Here is a 21,171-nt window from a genome sequence, read left to right on the forward strand (position 1 = left end):
ATGTGTGCCAACAGGAAGTAAAGAGAGATCTCCCCAATGGGGCACAGATGTGTACCAACAGGAAGTAAACAGAGATCTCCCCAATGGGGCACAGATGTGTACCAACAGGAAGTAAAGAGAGATCCCCCCCAATGGGGCACAGATGGCAATCAAAAGCTGATGGGTTATAACCCTCCTTTACTCTATCCAAAACTTAAAAAAATAAAATGTGGCTTTATTTCTACTTTATATTCTGCTCTTTTCTTTTGGAGTTCATTTTTTTACTTTTTTTTCTTTTTATTATTAAGGTAAAATAATGAGACGAGTGTTAAGGAAAATTGCCAAAGACGACCATGATCTGGGAGACATTTCCACTCTCGCAGACACCACGGTCATAGAGCAGCTCTTCGACAATCGATGTAAGACTGTACTCTAGGGCAGAGCCGCCGGGTTCACCTACACAGGAATGTCTCGTTAACTCGTCGCTTGGATTCACAGTTAACGCACTTCGGATACTGCAGCCATATACTTCTGTGTATATTTTGTGAGAGTTGTGTCTGTTGAGTGTTGTGATTTGTTGAGCAACTGTTTCCTATCTCATGTAAGTTAAATTGTGTTTCAGGAGTTGACTTAGGAATCTGATCAATGTCATCCATTGGCTGCTCACTTTAAATCTAAAGTGGATTATACAATCAGATTGCAATCAGCAGATATTTAGGGCAAGGGCCTATTTCAGGGGTAGGCATACCACGGCCCTACGGCTGCTGTGGATCTACAAATCCCATTAAACAGAAATAACACAATACATATAAAATCTTATATTGTTCTGCTTGCTACTGGGGCACATAACTCAGAAGTGTAAAAACGACACCGCTTTTTGGTTTTAAAGTGATAGCGCCAGCAAGACTATTAGAAGCATTATCAGAAGTTTGTTTTCAATGGCAGCCTACAACGTTCTGTCAGCACAGGTTTTTAAAGGAACTTGTACAGATAGAAGGTTTTAGGCTGCCACTGAAAACAATCTTCTGACTGTGCTAATAGTCTTGCTGACTCAGTCTTTAAAGAGAACCTGTCACTTTACAACCAAAGACTTTTTAATGTTTCCCAGTACCAATTGAAACAATATACGGTTTTATGTTTGAATGGTTGTTTTGTAGCTCTGAAGGAGAAAACATTTGAACCCCCAAAACGTGTTGCCTGAACAAAGATCAGTAAAAGCTTTTGGACTCTGACCTTTCGGGGACTTCTTCTTTACTCCCCCCATGTAGCCCTGGTGCACAATATCAGAATATCTTCTTCCCACCTGTGGAGCAGGGAGTCTACTTTTTAAAGGGAATGTAGAGTTATGACTGCCAGCATTAAAGTGATCAGGATTCCCATGGACTACAGGAAGCCAATGGATAGCTCATTCCATCAGTCTCCACCCAAGTCAGACTCCTCAACCTGATGTTGACTGTTCCTTTCACATGGTGTAGGGCATTTAGTTTGATTGGTAATATTCACTCATATCTTTTGAAAACCAGGCTATGTATGTTGTGTTAAGTCCCACCTTTGGAACACTGGGACAAAAAGGGAAGATTTTTTTTTTTTTAATTAGTTGTAGAAATAAAAATAACAAATACGAGAAAACGTGTGACTGCTTTATGTATTTGACACCTTATTACTGGGAGATCTACTCAAGTGTAGTATTGAGGTTCATTCTCTGCTCTTTGCATATACATATCACTACATGTGGGAACTGCAGGCTAAGCTACATGGAAAGTTAATGCAACCGATGACCGCCAGTAACTGACAATACAGACTGTAAAGGTGCCCATACACTTTACAACCCTCGCAAGACAAAAGTCTTGCGAGGGTTGTAAAGTAATTTTTTTTTTTTAAACGTACAATCTGCCCATCTTGGACAGGCAGATCGTACTTCCGATGACTAATGAGGGGCAGGCTTACGATGACTGCAAACGGGCAGTGTGCACAGTAACAAGTAGAATGATTCCCGGTGGGTTTTCTAGCATGCTGGTTCGACGGAAGATGTGCGACCGTACAGTAGAAACGGTCGCACGCCTTCCATACACTGCACGATTATCGTACGATCGCGGGATTTCCCGCGATTCTCATGCACTGAGGGACACAGCTCTGAAGAATTCTGAGACGTAGGGTTAAGGTGCCCATACACTGCACGATTCTCGTACGAGAATCGAGCAGTGTGAATGAAGACGTGCGACCGTTTCTACTGTACGGTCGCACGTCTTTTGTCTAATCAGCACGCTTGAAAACCAGCCGAAAATCTTAGGATTTTCGGCTGGTTTGAATGATGCTCGGGAGACAAATGCCGAACGAGCCGGTGTGCACACGCACACACTGCCCGTTCAGCATTGCGGTCATCGGAAAGCCCGCCCCTCAGGGGGCCGGGCTTGCGATGATCGCAAGTACGATCTGCCTGTCCAAGATGGGCAGATCGTACGTTTTTTTAAATTACTTTACAACCATCGCAAGACTAAGGTCTTGCGATGGTTGTAAAGTGTATGGCCACCTTTATGCTGCTGCCTTTAGGAGAAATGGACACTAGGCAAACAAATGAAAAGCCTGTCACTTTAGGGACATAACCTTTCCACCTCACCTGTCCGTTTCGCTTGGTGTCCTCAGGAGAATGGATGTCTCCTTCTCTTCTACTTTATTATTTTAGTTTGTTTTATTACTTTGAAGAGATTCTACTACCAATCCTGAGAGTTTTCACGAGCTGGTCTCAGCACTTATGACTCGTCCTGTGGTGGTCATGAAGCAAGTCGCCTCTGGTCTCCATATTTTTGACTCGTCCTGCGTTGGTCCTGTATTCCTATTTTTCATAATTTAATGATCAGGCCAGTATTCTCCTGGAGATTCCTGTGGAGTCATGAGTAAAGCATTTTTCCAATGAGCCGTAAGCCTCACCTTCCATTGGCTGCAGGTATTTGTCCAGCCCTGACATCCACCGTTCATAAAAAATTGTAATAAATGTTCACACATTTTATTTAAATTGTTTTAAGTCACATTTCTGTACACGATTATAATCATCTTAATATTAAACAATTGCCAAGTGCTCTTTTTGGTTTACTGCAACATACAGTATGTGTGGTGGCAATGCACAATACAAATGTGCTATTTATTTCTAATGGCACCCCCAACACACTAAAGCAACAAACCTGTGCTGCAATGCACCATAATGGCCTACTGTGCATCACTGGGCGCTGCATCATTTAAATAAAAAAAAAAAAGGGTGCAGGCCTGATTTTCAGCACATTAGCAGCCCATTTAATGAACCTTACCAGTGATCCTTTGCCCCAGCCGAAACCAAAATAGCTGGTGTCCAAACCTAGAGGAAGAGAGGCAATGTCCCTTGGTCATGTGACAGTGCTCAGGAAAGAGTGGTGGAGAATCACTGGAAAGGTGCAAATCAATTAAAAACACATGCGGCAGGAAGATGAACTGCTATATAGTATTTTTGCACTTGGACATATGTAAGCATACTGGAATGTGTCATGGTTGAGTTAGAACATACAATCTATCTGACTAAAACTGTAAAAGGATATTCCATTATAAATTAAAACAAGACCTTTCCTTATGAGTCCTGTGGGGACCATATCCAATGTCTCTCGAGTATAAGAATATGGCCACATCGAAAGTCTAATGGGGAGTTACTGCTTAGGCACAGTCATTGCTAGGGATTTCAGGCCAAGAAGAGTACAGAAGGGTAGGGTGGGGTAGGGGTAGGGTTGTAGGGTGAATTCGGTTAGGGGGCTTAAAAAGGCGTTTTGGTTAAGTGTACAGTATACATTAAAGGAAGCCTGTCCTAAGAAAATATAGACACTGCCAGTACTAAACTCTCAATACTTTGAGTCACTGACCCAGAACAATGACAGCATTTAAGGAGTTCTTCTAAATTCAAGTAGTAAGTTTGTATAATTCTCTTCGTACTCAGTCTAGTCTCTGTGGCAGTCGTGTTAAACTAGTGATACCATTAGGTGGTATCGTTTTTTTTCACTAGAATAGCAAAAGCAAGGGCTACGCGACACTTAACATTGGTAACAAAATGACTTGTGTACCTTTCCACCATATGCCACTTGTGTAAAAGTCCCACTACTAGACATTTAATTGGTACATGGATGACAAGTACCGGCATGCAACCGGGGGGACATAAACATCCAGTCAGCAAGGCACATGGCTCTTCATTGAAAATAGATCAAGAGCATGATCCTCCAATGTCCAGCAGGAGGAAGGTAGGCACATTCAGCAATTGTTTCAGATTTCCATGCTACACAAGATATGGATTGTCCAAGACCGCTACCCCAGCCGCTACGCCGCCATCTGCGTGTTCTGTGGCTTTTGTCCTGAGGAGGTGACCCACTTGCTCATTGAGAACCATCTTTTCGCCATGCCTAGGATAATAGAGGTTAACAGTCATACATTAGAAAGCCACTTGATTCCAAACTACTCTGTTAAAAACAAATGTAGAATCCTTCCGGCTGTGTTCTCTCACAAGTGATTCGAAGGAGTAGAGAACATTTGTTTTCAACAAAGACATTGTATCACTATTTTGCTTATATCATTTTAATTACATTAGGATTTTGCTGCTCACGCTGAGCACTTTGTATACAACATTTTTGGAAAGGCTATTTGTCTTTTTTGCATCGCTGCTGTTCAGGGATTGTTTAGGAGTAGGAACTCCAAAATGTTACCAGCACTCCAATGAGTAGATTCAACAAATTTTAGTGACAATGGTCATTCAAAATCACAAGTACTTTCGGGGACACGCAGGGTCCCTGTCAACAGGCTCATTTTGAGCCTGATGACGGGGACCCTGCCTCATTCTGAGCCTGATGACGGGGACCCTGCCTCATTCTGAGCCTGATGACGGGGACCCTGCCTCATTCTGAGCCTGATGACGGGGACCCTGCCTCATTCTGAGCCTGATGACGGGGACCCTGCCTCATTCTGAGCCTGATGACGGGGACCCTGCCTCATTCTGAGCCTGATGACGGGGACCCTGCCTCATTCTGAGCCTGATGACGGGGACCCTGCCTCATTCTGAGCCTGATGACGGGGACCCTGCCTCATTCTGAGCCTGATGACGGGGACCCTGCCTCATTCTGAGCCTGATGACGGGGACCCTGCCTCATTCTGAGCCTGATGACGGGGACCCTGCCTCATTCTGAGCCTGATGACGGGGACCCTGCCTCATTCTGAGCCTGATGACGGGGACCCTGCCTCATTCTGAGCCTGATGACGGGGACCCTGCCTCATTCTGAGCCTGATGACGGGGACCCTGCCTCATTCTGAGCCTGATGACGGGGACCCTGCCTCATTCTGAGCCTGATGACGGGGACCCTGCCTCATTCTGAGCCTGATGACGGGGACCCTGCCTCATTCTGAGCCTGATGACGGGGACCCTGCCTCATTCTGAGCCTGATGACGGGGACCCTGCCTCATTCTGAGCCTGATGACGGGGACCCTGCCTCATTCTGAGCCTGATGACGGGGACCCTGCCTCATTCTGAGCCTGATGACGGGGACCCTGCCTCATTCTGAGCCTGATGACGGGGACCCTGCCTCATTCTGAGCCTGATGACGGGGACCCTGCCTCATTCTGAGCCTGATGACGGGGACCCTGCCTCATTCTGAGCCTGATGACGGGGACCCTGCGTGTCCCCAAAAGTACTTGGGATTTTGAATGACCGTTGTCATTAAAATTTGTTGAATCTACTCATTGGAGTGCTGGTGACATTTTGGTGTTTCTATATGGTTTCACGGTGCCTCCGTGGTTGCTGCAAGCACCCAGATACTGACATCATCTCCTAGGAGATCTGGTAAGGAGTGCAGTAAGATATACAAATTTTTGCATGTTTAGGAGTAGGAGCGCAGATCCATCTGTGATTATTATAGACTCTCCTGTATGCACATGTGCCCACCTAACAGAGCAGAGTTATGACCTCATCAGTTGCACCACTGCTCCTCAGGGTCGAACCATAGACCAGGCTTGGTCCTAGACTATGCTACATTACTCAACTGCAAAGTGGTTTGCATACAAATCTCAGGGAGTCCAGCAAAGGGCTGTGCTGGCTGCCAGGGGTATCTAGATCACATGACTGCTAAAAATCCTCTGGTTGCTAAAAGGCATTACAGGTGTATGTATTTCTGCCGATATTTGCATAACATTGTATTCAGTAATTTGCCCGGGGTACAGCTTTAACTATTATTTCTTCCATAAAGCAAGCTCAAAGACTTAGCTTTCCTCCCAACTTGCCTACAACCAGTTTTATGCAAATGCTTGAACTTTTAGGAGATGTTCATTTTAAAAAAACTGATCATGTGACCAATCACATGTTTGGAAGAACCCTCTGGACATATACTAAAATTGTCTTCCCTCTGTAATAATTTGCAGTGCTATTACATTATACACAAGTCAGCAGTCTGTGCAACCGCAGGCCTTATAGAGGCACCTCAAGTGTTTGTTCACTGCGAACATTTAGACAGGAGTCAGTGAAAGTAAAAATGATAAAAGCCAAGTCATCCAACTGTATTAAGCAAATGCCATAGAGCGCTGCTTCTTGGTCATGTGACCCAACAATGCCATACATGTAGGCATCACTGCCAGGAGTAAGCAAAATGCCATAGTGATCTGCTTCTTGGTCTTGTGACCCAAAACCAGTGCATATACTTAGGCACCATTGCCAGCAGTAATAGTGAATAAGCTCCCACAATGCAAAGCAGCAGGAGGTCAGGTGGCCTGACGCTAGGCTTAGGTCACATCAGCCACAAAGTCAGAACACTGCAGGATCTATTTGAAGCGATACTGTCAAGAGTGAATTGTAGGGGCTGCTACTGCTGACCTCCTGAAGAAAATGCTCGTGTCCTGACTGCATCTGACTCATGTACATCATAAACGATCCATAAAAAGTATGTAAACCCCAAACGATGAACTTTCTTATTTGCTCCCTTCTGGTCTCTTAAACATACCATTGAAAGTATTTTCTTTGTATCTGTTCAATAAGTGTAAAATAAATATCTGTTGATTCCATTAGGAATGCAAAGCTGTCCTGTATACTATACTATACAAGGGTAGGCAACCTTGGAAATCTAGCTGTGGTGAAACTACACATCTCATCGTGCCTCTGGGAGTCATGCCTGTGGCTGTCAGTTTTGCAATGCTTCATGGGACTTGTAGTTTCACCACAGCTGGAGTGCCAACCCCTGTTACACAGCGTTATGCCAAGCAATGGTATCAGCTATGTGAACTACAGACCAGAACCCCCCACCCATTGTTATGGAAAAGTAGGTACTCTATAGTCCTGTCCTAGGCCGACACTAGCCATTCATAAACACTGTACAGTGAGTGAGTTTTGTCACCCTAAACAGGAAGTGCATTACTGGCAGATCACCAGGTGAAAATAAAGGCAAAATAAAAAAGGAAACTAATGCAGCCAACACATGTAAGAACGGGCAAGCTCGACTATATTCCATTTTGGTTGCTGGGTTTATTTTCCCTTCAAGCATTCACGCTCACATTACAATTTATTTTCCAAATTAGCTTGGAAGGAAAAAAAAAAAAAAAGTTATAGGATGAAAAAGGCCGCTGGGGGCAACACACTTACCTGACATAGACCCCAAACATGCCCAGCTCACTGATGCACTCGGAGATCTGAAGCTGGCCGTTGGCTTTCAGCAGACAGCTCCTCACCGGCTGAGGCTTGATCTTGTCCATCAGTATGTAAGAGGTGCGCTCACTGCTGTTTTTAACACTTTGCAGGACTTCTCTGATCTCATCTCCATAGATATTGTTTCCTGAATCAAGGCATGGTATAATTATGGTAAATCAGCCTTCAGTACCGGCAGCCTGGTGCTCAGTTTTCGTTACCAAAAACCATAACAGTTTATAAAAAGGTACGTGCAATACACAACAACACAAGACAAAGAGTGCCGAGCACGATGGGTTAGTTAACTGTAGAAGGAAAGGCTAAAATATAAACCAACTTTTAAATGTTGCCTCCCCATTGCCCTGGATACCATTTCTAATTAATTAAAAATACCATTAAAAAAAAATTCTATATGGTCACACAACCACAAAGCTCCGCCTATCACTTCTCACTATGCAGCTACTAAGGCTGGTAGCAGTGAGCGCTCGCCCTCGCCGACAACGCCCAGAGCAGTGCGACATCACCACTCTATTCAGTCCCATTGTTGACCCTCCATTGTGGATACGTGAGCACATAGAAAACATAAAAAAAAAGGGATTTACATTGTAATTTGTTAGCAAATGTATCCAGGGCAATGGGGCAGACAACACTTAAAAGTTGGTTTATAGCAGCAGTGGGCACACACAAGGGGGGTGTGGCCCGCACGCGGGTGACACCATTGGAGGGGTGACACCAAAATGACTGACAGTCATTTTGGTGTCACCCCCCTAAAATAGAGAAGCAAACAAGAAACCCGTCATTACCTCCTCCTTCTCTTTGTGGTTTCAGCACATATTGTTCCGGGTTGGCGAGAGCAATTTTTACAGTTTGATCTCCTTCTTCACCCTGGACAAAAAAAATAAATCACATAAGAATACTGAAAACAAATTTGCACTCGTAGAGAAAAGAAGCGATGCACCATCTGCCCTGTAGCAGAAAAGAAAGTACTTTCACCCTTCTACAGCCAGAGCTTATTGAAACCTAAATGCTTAGACTGTCACTTACTGTAGGCTCCTACTTGGAACATTAAAAGCATATTTCACTCCCAGCCCCCCCCCACCCCAAAAGAAATGCACTCCTACTGCAAAAAATGTGCATCTAATAATTATAATAATCATTTTTGCATTTGATCCTGCAAAGTACTGGAACTGTGATCAGTGGATTCAGGACACATTGTCAAGTTAATATAGGTTTAAAAAAACCTGCATTTGGACTCAACACCCCATTCCTCCTCTATATAGAGTCATTAAAGGAGAACTATGGGGTCAGTGTTTTTCCCCATAGTTCTCCTTAGGGTAACGGGAGGACACAAACTAGCGTCCTCCCGTTACTCTAAGCTCAGTATATAGGGAGCTACAGCTCGCGGGAAACTGAGACGCCGCAGCCGGAGCGGATCACGACTTAGATGACGGGATCCGCCCAGCTGCATGAGTGACAGCTGGCTCTGCACCACCATATATACATTACATCATAAAAATACAAGATGTTTTATTGCTCCCATCAAGGAAGACATAAAAATGGGTCTAAAGGCACATAACATATAATACAATGCACAATCTCATACAGACTGTTCTTCCAGTCCCAGGTCTGTATATACCGTGTTTTCCCAAAAATAAGACACTGTCTTAAGTTTTTTGGGCTCAAAAAAACCAAACACGCTAGGTCATATTTTCGGGGTAGGTCTTATTTTTTTTTTGAATGTACAACAATCCAAAGTTAATGCAAATCCAAATTAAATAATCCAAAATGGCACAGTTAAGAATATGGTGATCAGGGCAATCAGGGGTGCCGTACCTTTCCAAGAGCAATTTGGTAACCAATCGTTGTCCAGAATGAGCGAAGCGCGCTGTCACTATTGATTCCTCACAGGCGGAGTGCATTTGGTATCACTCCGCCTGTGACAGGAGGCGGCGCTATAGAGGAAGCATCGGCTTACGCGGCTCTACTCCCTCCGCTGCCGCCCCGCTTCCTCTAGCGCTGGCACCGCTGATTCTCTCCCGTCTCTCCATGTTCCCCCTTATGCCACCACCGGCCCTGGGAATGGTCACAACTAAGTCTTATTTTCGGGGTAGGTCTTATTTTCGGGGAATCACGGTAGATATGGACCTTCAGTTAAAGAGTTTGAGGAAGTAATCAATGGACTACCAAATGCAGTGATGTCAGCGCACTCGTGTTCCATTGAGATCTACGAGTTCCTCTGCCGCAGCGCAGAACAGATCTGTGAATAAGTAATACGGCTGGGCGGATGGAGCCACTACTCACAGCTATGCCAAATTCAAAAAGATACAGAAGCCTGAGAGAAGCAGCACCCTGCAGTTCAGGCAAGTGGGGGGTGGCTTGAAGGTGGAGAGCTGCAGAATGGCATCATGTTCCTTGTTACACCCTAAAGATGAGGGTAACATGGGACATAGCATGAAAAGGTGAAGTAAACCTTTAACAGTTCCTTAAGATGGGGCATCACGTTGAGGATTGTTCATCTACACCATTCTTAGGGATACCAGTATCCCTAAGAATGAGATGATGCGTGGACCTATATGGGTTGGACTTGATGGACGTATGTCTTTATTTAACCCCAAATACTATGTAACTATGTACACATTGCAGGCAGGAAGTGGTTAAAAAAAAAAGAACCCTAGCAGCCACCTCTCGCCCTTCACAGGTTATACAATTCTCACTCTACACACCTCAGAGCAACCCATACCAGAAGCAGGCAGCTTCTCCATTGGGATTTATGGAAAAAAGCCCTGCATGCAGTAACATATGGCTCCACCAGCGTGAATAATGTCAGGAACAATGCCTGGCCACAGGCGAGGCTCCTGGTACAGGTCAGTCGCTGATCTAAGGTATGCAGAGTGGGCACACATAACAGTGAAGGAAGTTTTGAAGAAATTTTGTCCTTTAAAAGTATCCCACTGAGATGTCAGAAGATAGCTCAGAAATATTAAAGTCCAGTAACCCCCAACGTACGATATCCAATGAGTACAAGCCAGCAAAAGTATCCCGGATTTGGGACACGGCCTCTGGAAAGTCAGGCAAAATCTTCTCCAGAATATGCGGGCGGCTCAGCTCCTGCTGGACCTTCTTCGTGCCGACCAGTTGGGTTGCTATATCGGGGCACTTTACAGCCACAGATCGTTCCATCATCAGACGAGCTTCCCAACCCTAGAAGAGGCAAAACGTTCATCATAACATAATGGGTACTGGTCATCCTAGCTGACTCAGGGCTATTTAAAAGGAATAGTTTTGGGTTTTTTAACCTTTTTACTATTTATATAAAAGATTTTTTTATACTACATAAAATTAAATATTTAATACAGGGTGCATCTATGATGCTGGTGTCCCATCTCATTAGGGTGTTATCAAAAAAAAACTAAAAGCAGCAGAAAAGTGGTTTGCGTTAAGAGTCAGACTCCCATCACTGATTGAAACGCATTAAGGCCCAGCCTGAACCAGCAGACAAAAATTGGGAAGGAGGGGGGAGGAGTCACTCTTCTAAAGTGTGTGTGTGTGTGTGTGTGTGTGTGTGTGTGTGTGTGAATTTCTTTTTTTCTTTTTAAATAGTATCTAAAAAGGGAGGCAAAGATCCTGGAGCTTCACCTATGGCTTAAAAATATTCACAAGCATTTTTTGGTATTCAGCCAAAGTAGTAAGCACATAAAAAAAGGGAGGGAGAGGACTTCAGGAAGGAGAAGCCTGGAGTGAAGCCGAGTGACACAGTACAGCGAACTGCAACCCCAGCGCAGACATGGCCAGATTTGACTCTAGAGCAGGGGTGGGCAACCTCGGCACTCCAGCTGCTGTGAAACTACAAGTCCCATGAGGCATTGCAAGACTGACAGCCACAGGCATGACTCCCAGAAGCAAATGCTTGATGAGACTTTTAGCTTTAGCACAGCTGGAGTGCTGTGGCTGCCTTCCCCTGCCTTAGAGTCTTGTGTATAAATGTGCAAGATATGAAGATAGATGCCAGTTATAATTGTAGATACTCTGAAATAAATGTGTTCACTACTATGATACAAATTTGGGAGACCACTTTCACATTCTTGCTGTGCCATATTTTCATCATTGCATCACTAACCTATATCCATAGTTTTATCTTCTATATTCCACAAGTGCAGTTAACAGCCTTACAAAAGATCAAACCAATGACAGGAGAGGGAATGACCGGAGAGTTCTTCCTGAGGGAAGAACTGATGAGCTGGGATGGATTTTCCCATTGCTCATCCCTCATGACAAGCTGGTGCCTGTAGTGTCCCCCACCCACAGGTGAATACGGTGATACTGGTATTGTCCAAAGCTTGGAAAAACCATGTGACTGAATGTCAGATCACAAATGAAGGTAAAAGGAATCTAGTCCTTCTAGGGGTGCACTGAAAATGGAATATTCAGACCAAAACCAAAAATAAAATAAAAAATTTGTCAAGCCGAACTTTTTTTTTCTCCTAACCTTTTAAAAAATGTATTTTTTAATATTTTTTTGTTACTGTTGGGGCTGTGGGGACATATCAGGGGTCTAAAACAGACCCCTGAAATTTCCCTTTTAAAATAGAAAATGAGACTGAGGAGTCCTCAATCCCTTTTTCTGCATCCCCTGATATGAATGAACAGGAATCCTCTATACCGGGGTGTCGAAGTCAATTTAATCGCGGGCCGCATCAACATTATGGTTGCCCTCAAAGGGCCTGCAAGACTATATAAATGTATCTAATCTTTACCATAATTGCTCAGCATTCGATTATCACTGGTTTTAGTAATAACGTAATACCTAGATCTGAAAGTAGAAGTCTAGGAAATGGCCTGGTACCCGGATTCGGCCCCTGGGCCTTGAGTTTGACACATGTGCTCTATACTGAGTGTTCCTGTTCATTCCTAAACTGTGGATATAGTATGAGTTACCATGTCCACGATCCACAATGACTAGGAGGGGATGTAGAGCACTTCCGGTTCATTCATAAATTGGGGACACAGTAAATATACTATGTCCTCAATTATTTACAAGCACTCAGCGACCAGCTGATCCTTGAGTGCTTGTAACTGCTCTCAATCCTGACTCCTTCGGCTGTCACAGAAGGCGAAGCGAGCGGTGTGGGGGAAGAGGGTACGGCCTCCTGTGACACGGCTGACAGCTGACTCCTCCCCTGCACCGCCAGCTTGGCCTTCTGTGACAGCTGTCTCCTCCCCGCACTGCTTTCTATCCTGAGTCTGTGCCTGTCACAAGAGGCCGAGTGGTGCAGGAGTAGAGCTCGGCCTCTGGCGACACCGCCAACAGCACTCTCCTCCCCGTCCTGCTCGGCCTCCTGAAAGTTTCTCTCCTCACTGCTGGATGCTGCTCTCTGTCAGAGGGGACACAGAGCAGCGCCCAGCGAGGAGGAGAGAAACTAGGGATGCACCGCAATTTCGGTCGAAGAATGGTACTTTTGGCATTTTGCCCAAAGTACCATTCTCAGCCAATATGTTTCGTAGGCCGAAATGTCAATGTATCCCGAATTCCTACATATATAAAAAATAAATAAAATATAATAATAATAAATCATGGAATGTTACAGACCTGTTCACTGTAATCCTGAGGCATGTAACCAGTTCTGAAGTAGGCTACAGCAACCTCGTATCCATCCCTATAAAAAAAAATATGGTATTGCACCCTTGTTAGCCAATCAATGACAAAAACATACACCAATGCAATCTAATCGGCATTATTAAACACATAGGAGCTCGTCTCTTCATTCTGTATAATAGAAAAATACAGAAATACAAATGTACTCATGCTGTATAATCCCGCATTATATGGGGCAGTTGCTTGAAGTTCTGGATCTTTTCCCTTGCTCTGCACTGCTGATCCTTAACATCGTTACCCGCATCTCATTTATTAGGGCCTGTTCACACCGAGGCTGTGCATTAGTCACATGGTTCTGTGTGATTAATACATGGTACCGCACAATGCATCTACAGTACAGTGCGGCCGGTGCGTAGTGTTCCCATTCATTTGAACGGCACCCCAAACTCAACTGAGCAGCAATGCATGGTATCGCTATACTGTGCGTTGCAGTGTGGTTGAAGTAGTGCATGCATGAGATTAACGCACGGCCTTGGTGTGAATGGGCCCGCAATCTTGGACTCAGATCTGTCTACACTTTGGCTGACCCATAGTCCAGCTCTGACTATTCTCTCCCTGCTGACCTGGTGCTTTGCTGTAGGACCCATCTGTCCCCTGCTGTCACTACCAGACATCTTGCGTATGATACCAGTAAACATGAATGATTGCTATACGTGTCTTGCTTGTGGATGAAGCCATATGGGACAAGCGTATAGCCAAGGGCAAGACAAGACACAATCCAGATTTATATTATTACTGGCCCTGCAGGAGCCAGGAAACCAAAAAACAATTGTCCACTTTATTGCAGAAAAATAAGAAATGCACCCACATGGTGAAGGCAGGAAAACAAAATGTGCATTTGGCATTGGAGCCTGCAAAGCACTGCAACCGTGATCACTGGATTGTGGATGCAATGCTCCGGCTCCTGCAGACTGTTCCTCCAGCTTTAGGTGTGTACGGAGTTTCGGTCATGGAGCTGGAGGAAGTCATCAATGGACTACAAGTGTGAGGTGCTCTCACTTTCACAAACACAGTATAAGGAAGAGTGCAACAACCTGAGTAGATAATTATTGGGTATAGCATAACAGTTGATCAATAGATGAATGCTGCCCAGTCTGCTGTGACTGGCTGGATCATGAGGGTTAAAAAGTATATGTATAACTTACGGTTATGCTGTCACAGGGGAGCAAACAGTATCTCTGCATGCATTTGACAAAGGTGGATGTACTGCCAATTCGGAAGTCCAGGGTATCTCCAGCCCGCGTACTCGGCTGGCCTGGCCGAGCCGCGGCACTTGGAGGAAGGAGGGGGAAGGAAATCTCTTGCCCGGCAATAAAAAAAACGCACTGTGCTGTGTATCTGTGCGGCGTGTGTCGCAAACGTGGAGCGGTCAGACCCAGTGGGTGGATCGGTACTCGTGGGTCTGAACGAGTATGGAGGTTGTAAATAGGCAGTGCTCTTAGGCTTGAAAAAGAGGACTACCTCGAAACACGTAGCCGTTAGCACTGCCTATTTACAACCTCCATACTCATTCAGACCCACGAGTACCGATCCACCCACTGGGTCTGACCGATCCACGTTTGCGACACACACCGCACAGATACACAGCACAGTGCGGTTTTTTATTGCCGGCAAGAGATTTCCTTCCCCCTCCTACCTCCGAGTGCCGCGGCTCGGCCAGGCCAGCCGAGTACGCGGGCTGGAGATACCCTGGGGATACCCTGGACTTCCGAATTGGCAGTACATCCACCTTTGTCAAATGCATGCAGAGATACTGTTTGCTCCCCTGTGACAGCATAACCGTAAGTTATACATATACTTTTTAACCCTCATGATCCAGCCAGTCACAGCAGACTGTGCAACATTTACCTATTGATCAACTGTTATGCTATACCCAATAATTATCTACTCAGGTTGTTGCACTCTTCCTTATACTGCGTTTGTGAATGTGATTTACCGGGTCCCTCTCCCGGTTTGTTGAGGAGTTTATGCACACCATCCCCCAATATACCAACGACCAAGATAGTTGACCATACTACAGTGGAGCGCTTTCCATGCTTTTTTTGTTTTAGGTGCTCTCACTTGTAATCCATTGAGATCTGCGAGTCTCTGTGCCGCAGTGGCAGACGGGACTTTTCATTCACAGATCCTATGAATGGATCTGTGAATGAGTGACGAAGCTGTGTGGGCAAGGCTGATTTACAAAATATACAGACGCCTGTGAGTGTCCTTGTTACACCCTAAGTATGGGTGTAATATGGAACATAGTAAGAAAGATGGAATTAGCCTTTTAAGAAGAACTATGAGGTGAGTGCTTTTCACTCACCTCATAGTTCTAGCCGACCTGTGACAATGAGACTGTCACAGGTCAGCTCAGTAGACCGGGAGGTGAGCGAACACATACCGGCGTTCCCCCCTCCGATCCTGTCACGGCTCTCTGCCGTGATAGGGGAGGGGCTGGATTCCCCCCTCCCCGATCCTCCAGCGCTGACTGGCGGAACGGACGGGGGATGGGGCGGGCACAGCTGGCTCTGCCTCTAGATAGGCAGAGCCAGCTGTCACTCACGCAGCTGGGCGGATCCAGACATAATTGTCAGGATCCGCTGCGGTGTCTCAGTAAACGCGAGCAGTAGCTTGCGGTATACTGAGCTTAGGGTGATAAGGACGCTAGTTTGTGTCCTCCCGTTACCCAAAGGAGAACTATGGGGAAAAGCCCTGACCCCATAGTTCTACTTTATCCCTTATGCTGCTGCCAATGTATGCAACATCTATTTGCGGCTCTCCTCCATGATTGAACCCGGAAGCAACAATACTAGTCTCTGCTTTGCGGAAATATATCATTCTGGGGGGGTTTAAGTAATTCTTGGGTCTAAAATGTGCAATTTAACATGTGTGGGGAAAAAAAGCAAAAACAACTCTGGCAGTAAAAGAGTTAAAGGCATTAGAAGCTCCTTAGCCCATGTCACACTGTTGAAATTAGAGTCATTGGAATCATCAAATGTTATTATAAAGACAAATACTTACACATACAGACGCTTCTTTTCATCTAGAGATCCCCTTTCATAGACATCTGTAAGACGCCTTCTGATGACTTTGATATTCCTAGAAAGCAAAAACTACCTTTAATAAAAAAAAAAAAAAGAGAAGGAACTCTGACTTGATGTCTTAAAGCTGAACTCCAGGCCAACAGCTAAAGACAGACAAAAAAACAAACATATAAAAAGGGACCTGTCAAAGGATCTGTATCTCTGTCCATCCAGTCCTGCGATTTACACAGCCCTACCAAAAAGGGCATTGCTGTCTGGCAGGGCAGGAGACTGCAAGGGATCATTTTTTAAACTGCCCGGAGTTCTTCTTTAAAAAAGAAAACAGCAACTGTAAAACCTTACCTGTTCCACAGCTCGTTCTCAATGTATCGGTGATCGAAAATGTTCCTCTGTACATTCTCAACCAAGAACATGACAACAGCACTGTCCGGAAAAAGAAAAAAGTCAAAGAATTAAAATGGAACACGATAGGAATTGGATTACAATAATAACAAATGGGGAAAGGAGAAGCGCCTCAAATAACAATAAAGTGGACAAAAAACTCCTGGGTTCCAGCGTCAATCCTAAACGTGTGTGCAGCCCTCCCTGTGTGCCCATGATTTTACTCTGCAGACTCTGCTGGATATACGGGATCCCTTTGGGGACACTGATGGCAAAGCAAACCAACCAAATCATGGTGGATCTGACAGTACTACCTTCACTCTGAATACTATCTGTTCACTCCTCTTTGGCTAAATCCATGCTGACTGGACCCACTAAGAGAAAACTACACTCCTCGTGGATCTTTATTCACCTGCATTCGTTAGTGCGGCCGCACATATGGAATACAACTTTCCAGCTTTGTTATCAAACACAGGTCTGAATACCACTTCATAGGCAGGAGCCGACATGGAGGATCCACAGCAGGCCTCGCAGCAATTATACCAACATACAGGAAAATAAAGTTGCTGAAACCGGGGACCAGCAGTCTGGGACAGCCATTGTGACCATTACCTCATGCATGCTTGAAGTCTTTTTTGTTAGGAATTGCCTCACCACCTAAACCACATCAGAAGTGAGTAATTCCTTCTTTTTCTCTTCTTTGATACTGAGTATTTGCTTGCCTAACACAGCGCTTGTGTCCAATATCAGTGACTCTTTGTGACCATCACTAACGGTCACTAGATTCTCATCTACCTCAATCAACACAGGGCGATATCAGGGAGGACTTGTTTGTCATTTTAATTGATTTTAGATGTTCTTTGTCAGTAGGTGTATTTATATGTTTTTCTACTTTATTATTAATTCTCATTAAAATTTGTTACATTATCATTACCTGTTTGATTATTATAGACAGCTCCTATTTTGGGATTCCGTATTTTCGGGGAACTTTGCTTATTATAGGAATTGGATTACCTATGTGAGAGATGCTCTGATGGAAGCAGCACCCACATGCAAGTTCTGGGGCAGATAAACTAAATCTGCTCACACGGAGTCACTGCCTTAAAGCTGAATAAGGAAATATTCTCTTAAAACAGGAGTCATGTGTATTGCAGCACAGATCTCTGTCTTTCTGATGTCTTGCGTGATGGCAGAGGCAGGGAGGCAGTGGTCATGGGGGCAAAAAAGAAGTTCATAAGACTTGGTAAAGGTTTTGCTTTTAATGCTACGGGATAAACAAATATTGTCCCCATACGAGATCCATGTGTATTACTTCTTGAATCTCTGTGACCTTCGTGTATTTCTTCCAGATCGGTGCAGTCATCCAGAGTGAGACTTGGAGCTTCCTGTAATAAAGACCACTCACTGCTGCTCTTTGTTTGTGCAGGGTGCCTGGTCTGGTCTCCGCCCCCTCCTGTAGTTTTCTGCAGCCAGCCCATAGTGGGCGGAGTCTGCTGGGTCCCTCCCACAGCTCTGCTCTCTGCATGGCCTATATAAAGCCGAGTGACGACGTCACTGCTTTGTAAAAGACATTTGCTACACATTTATATCCTTTGTGGTTATTGTGAGATATCAAAATTAAAGTTTTAGTGCCCAGAATTTAGCTTTACAACCAGCGTGGGTGACATGTGGAGGAATAGCTTCCATCACAGCCTAATCACTCAGGGGTTTTTAGTCACAGAGCATGCTTTTAAAAAGGTATATCAAATAAAAAACAAAAAACACTGCACCCATTTTGCAAAAAGGAAAAAACGTGGACCTGTGACCGGATGACATAACTGTTTGTGTGGAGCGCCACCCTTAAAGATTCACAGAATAATGTGGAGAGATTGAGGCCCCCTACGATTTAGGTAAGGGGGGGTGGTTTGAGGATGGGGCCTGGGCAATGGCACCATGTTCAAAGTTCTATCGTAAATATGGGTGTAACATGAAAAATGATATGAAAGGTTAAATTAGCCTTAAAATGATGTATTAGAATGTGTTTTATTGTCATTTTATCCTTTAAAGGGCTAGTCCACCCAAAAGTGATAGGTTTGGTTATTAATGGAGCCTGGTTAAATGGGTCAGCCCCTGGTTTCCTATTTGTCTTGGATACTCCAATAGTGAGATCTCCTGGGGTGTTACCACCCACCTTTGTGTGTTTCAGGTGCTTGTTACATTCTCCATTATATAAAATAAATACACATGCAGCAGTGATAGTGGGAACCCCTCATAATGGGCACAGCAGGTATGCAGATCCAGGAACTCAGGGCAGGGATGGTGCGAGCCCTTCCATCATGGGCACAGCAGGCAGACCCGAGAACTCAGGGCAGGGATGGTGGGAGCCCCTCAATGTGCACAGCAGGTGTGCAGACCCAGGAACTCAGTGAGGGGACTGTTGGGACCTCTCATAATGGGCACAGAAGGTGTGCAGACACAGAAACTCAGGGCAGGGATGGGGGGAGCCCCCCCATCATAAGCACAGTAGGTGTGCAGAACCAAGAACAGAGATTTCACCTATAGAGTCCCAGAGAGATAGAAGAACATGCAAGGAGTCTCTCTCTCTCTCTCTCTCGAACACAAAAATTAAATATCACCTTTTCGGTGGACACCCCCTTTAACATTACAAGGCTCAAAGCACACACTTACTTCTGTGAGCCGTACAGTTCCCAGGCCTTCGCAATACCGTGGGATATCCCAAGAGACGGGTTGTTTGTCAGAATTTTACAGGCTTCCTCCGACTTCCCCAGGGTCCTCAGGATATGTCTAAGAAAAAACAAACACATAAAAAGGGCGTTACTAATAAAATAAAAAAATGGTTTAATTTACATCGCCCACTCATTTTTTTAAAAAGGAGACACTGTGTAAAGGGGACCCCCGACCCACTGATAATCACCTACCCAGAAAACTTTTTTCCTCCGTTGCAGCCAGCACCAGAATTCAACACGTTAGTGGGTGGTGGATGGTACGGGGAGCGGTCATGACACTTTTTGGTCATGTGCACAGGCATAGTGCATATTGGTTGCCACAATGGAGGAGGTCATCAGGGGATTGCTAACAAGGTTAATATTAGAGGGTCAGGAGGCCCTTTTACACAGGCATGGTCACTTTGCCATGAGATGCAGCACAGATCTCTGTCTTTCTAAAGCCTTATGTGATGGCAGAGGCCGGGAGGACTCCATGATACCGATACTCAGTTGTCATGGATGCAAAAAAAGGTCATGAGACTTGATGAAGGTTTTGCTATTAATGCTCTGGGAAAACCAAATAGTGTCTAAAATACAAAAAAGTCATGTGTATTCCAACTTGAATCTTGGTGTAATTTGGTGTATTTTGTGCATTTCTTTGAGATCTGTGCAGCAATTCAGTGTGAAACTTTGCTTCTGTGCAGGAGCTTCCTATAATGCAGACCAGTCACTGCTGCTCTCTCTCCCTGTCCCGGGATGCCTAGAGCCCTTTGTTACTTGGAAGGAGATGACTTGAGATGCCTAGAGTCCTTTGTTACTTGGAAGGAGATGACTTGAGATGCCTAGAGTCCTTTGTTACTTGGATGGAGGTGACATGAGATGCCTAGAGTCCTTTGTTACTTGGATGGAGGTGACTTGAGATGCCTAGAGCCCTTTGTTACTTGGATGGAGGTGACTGGAGATGCCTAGAGCCCTTTGTTACTTGGATGGAGGTGACTTGAGATGCCTAGAGCCCTTTGTTGGTTGGACTCAGGCAACTCAAGATGCCCAGAGTCCTTCAGTCCTAGAATGCATGTTGCTCGAGCTACCTAGCACCCTAGCAACCCATAGGGCACCCTTTTGCAATACGCATGTGTACATTGCACAAACACTACATGTGCACAGAACGCTTTTTCTGTGGGATGTTGTTGCTACTTTCTGTCAGCAAGATCCTGAGTATTAGTTGCCGTATTTACATACGGCTGTGCGAGTGAGCCCTGAGTAGGGCTGCGTGCAGTAGCTCCTTCCTATGTTTCCACAAAGCCTTTTCTTACTGGTGAACTGCAGGTGTCCGCGAGGACAGGCCTCCGAAACTAGCAGCGATGGTGTTAATCTCAATCTGCTTCAGTGCCATTGTCCCATCTGCTTTGTAGTCAAACATATAATCTGATCGATTGATACCTAAAAACACAGACTACAAAAACACCAGAGACAAGATTTAGATAGACAAAAGGAAGAAAGCGATGCACTGCCATATATACAGATTATAAGAATTATAGGTAATATACCTGTGCCAAACCTTCCTCCAGCACTCGTCTGTAGACTTTAAAAAGTTGTGCAACAAAATCGTCCACTTTCATGGCGCTGATAAGAAATGATAAGAAAGAATATCAAAAAGTAACAAGTCTTTTCTCCGGACAATCAGGTTTATCCAATAACACCATACAAAGATCAGCAGCCCACAGCATCCATTCAGAATTCAGCTATTACTATTTTGTAAAA

At 44.8% G+C, this 21,171-nt stretch overlaps 1 protein-coding gene across 1 annotated transcript in view; it reads right to left on the reverse strand.

The window, feature by feature from the left end:
• Positions 1-4,202: 4,202 nt before the first annotated feature.
• The window catches only part of GSS (glutathione synthetase), a 25,787-nt gene continuing 8,818 nt past the window's right edge, over positions 4,203-21,171 (reverse strand). The window contains exons 4-13 of the mRNA XM_018569080.1: positions 20,958-21,033; positions 20,724-20,863; positions 19,373-19,489; positions 16,667-16,747; positions 16,302-16,379; positions 13,233-13,299; positions 10,652-10,846; positions 8,449-8,530; positions 7,604-7,793; positions 4,203-4,391 (exon numbers count right to left, since the gene is read on the reverse strand). Of these exons, the coding sequence (XP_018424582.1) occupies positions 4,268-4,391; positions 7,604-7,793; positions 8,449-8,530; positions 10,652-10,846; positions 13,233-13,299; positions 16,302-16,379; positions 16,667-16,747; positions 19,373-19,489; positions 20,724-20,863; positions 20,958-21,033 (1,150 nt within the window). The 3' untranslated portion in view covers positions 4,203-4,267. The remainder of the gene's footprint in view (positions 4,392-7,603; positions 7,794-8,448; positions 8,531-10,651; positions 10,847-13,232; positions 13,300-16,301; positions 16,380-16,666; positions 16,748-19,372; positions 19,490-20,723; positions 20,864-20,957; positions 21,034-21,171) is intronic.

Source organism: Nanorana parkeri, unplaced genomic scaffold (assembly GCF_000935625.1).
Source record: "Nanorana parkeri isolate BGI_ZX_2015 unplaced genomic scaffold, ASM93562v1 scaffold1284, whole genome shotgun sequence".
Lineage (NCBI taxonomy): Eukaryota > Metazoa > Chordata > Amphibia > Anura > Dicroglossidae > Nanorana > Nanorana parkeri.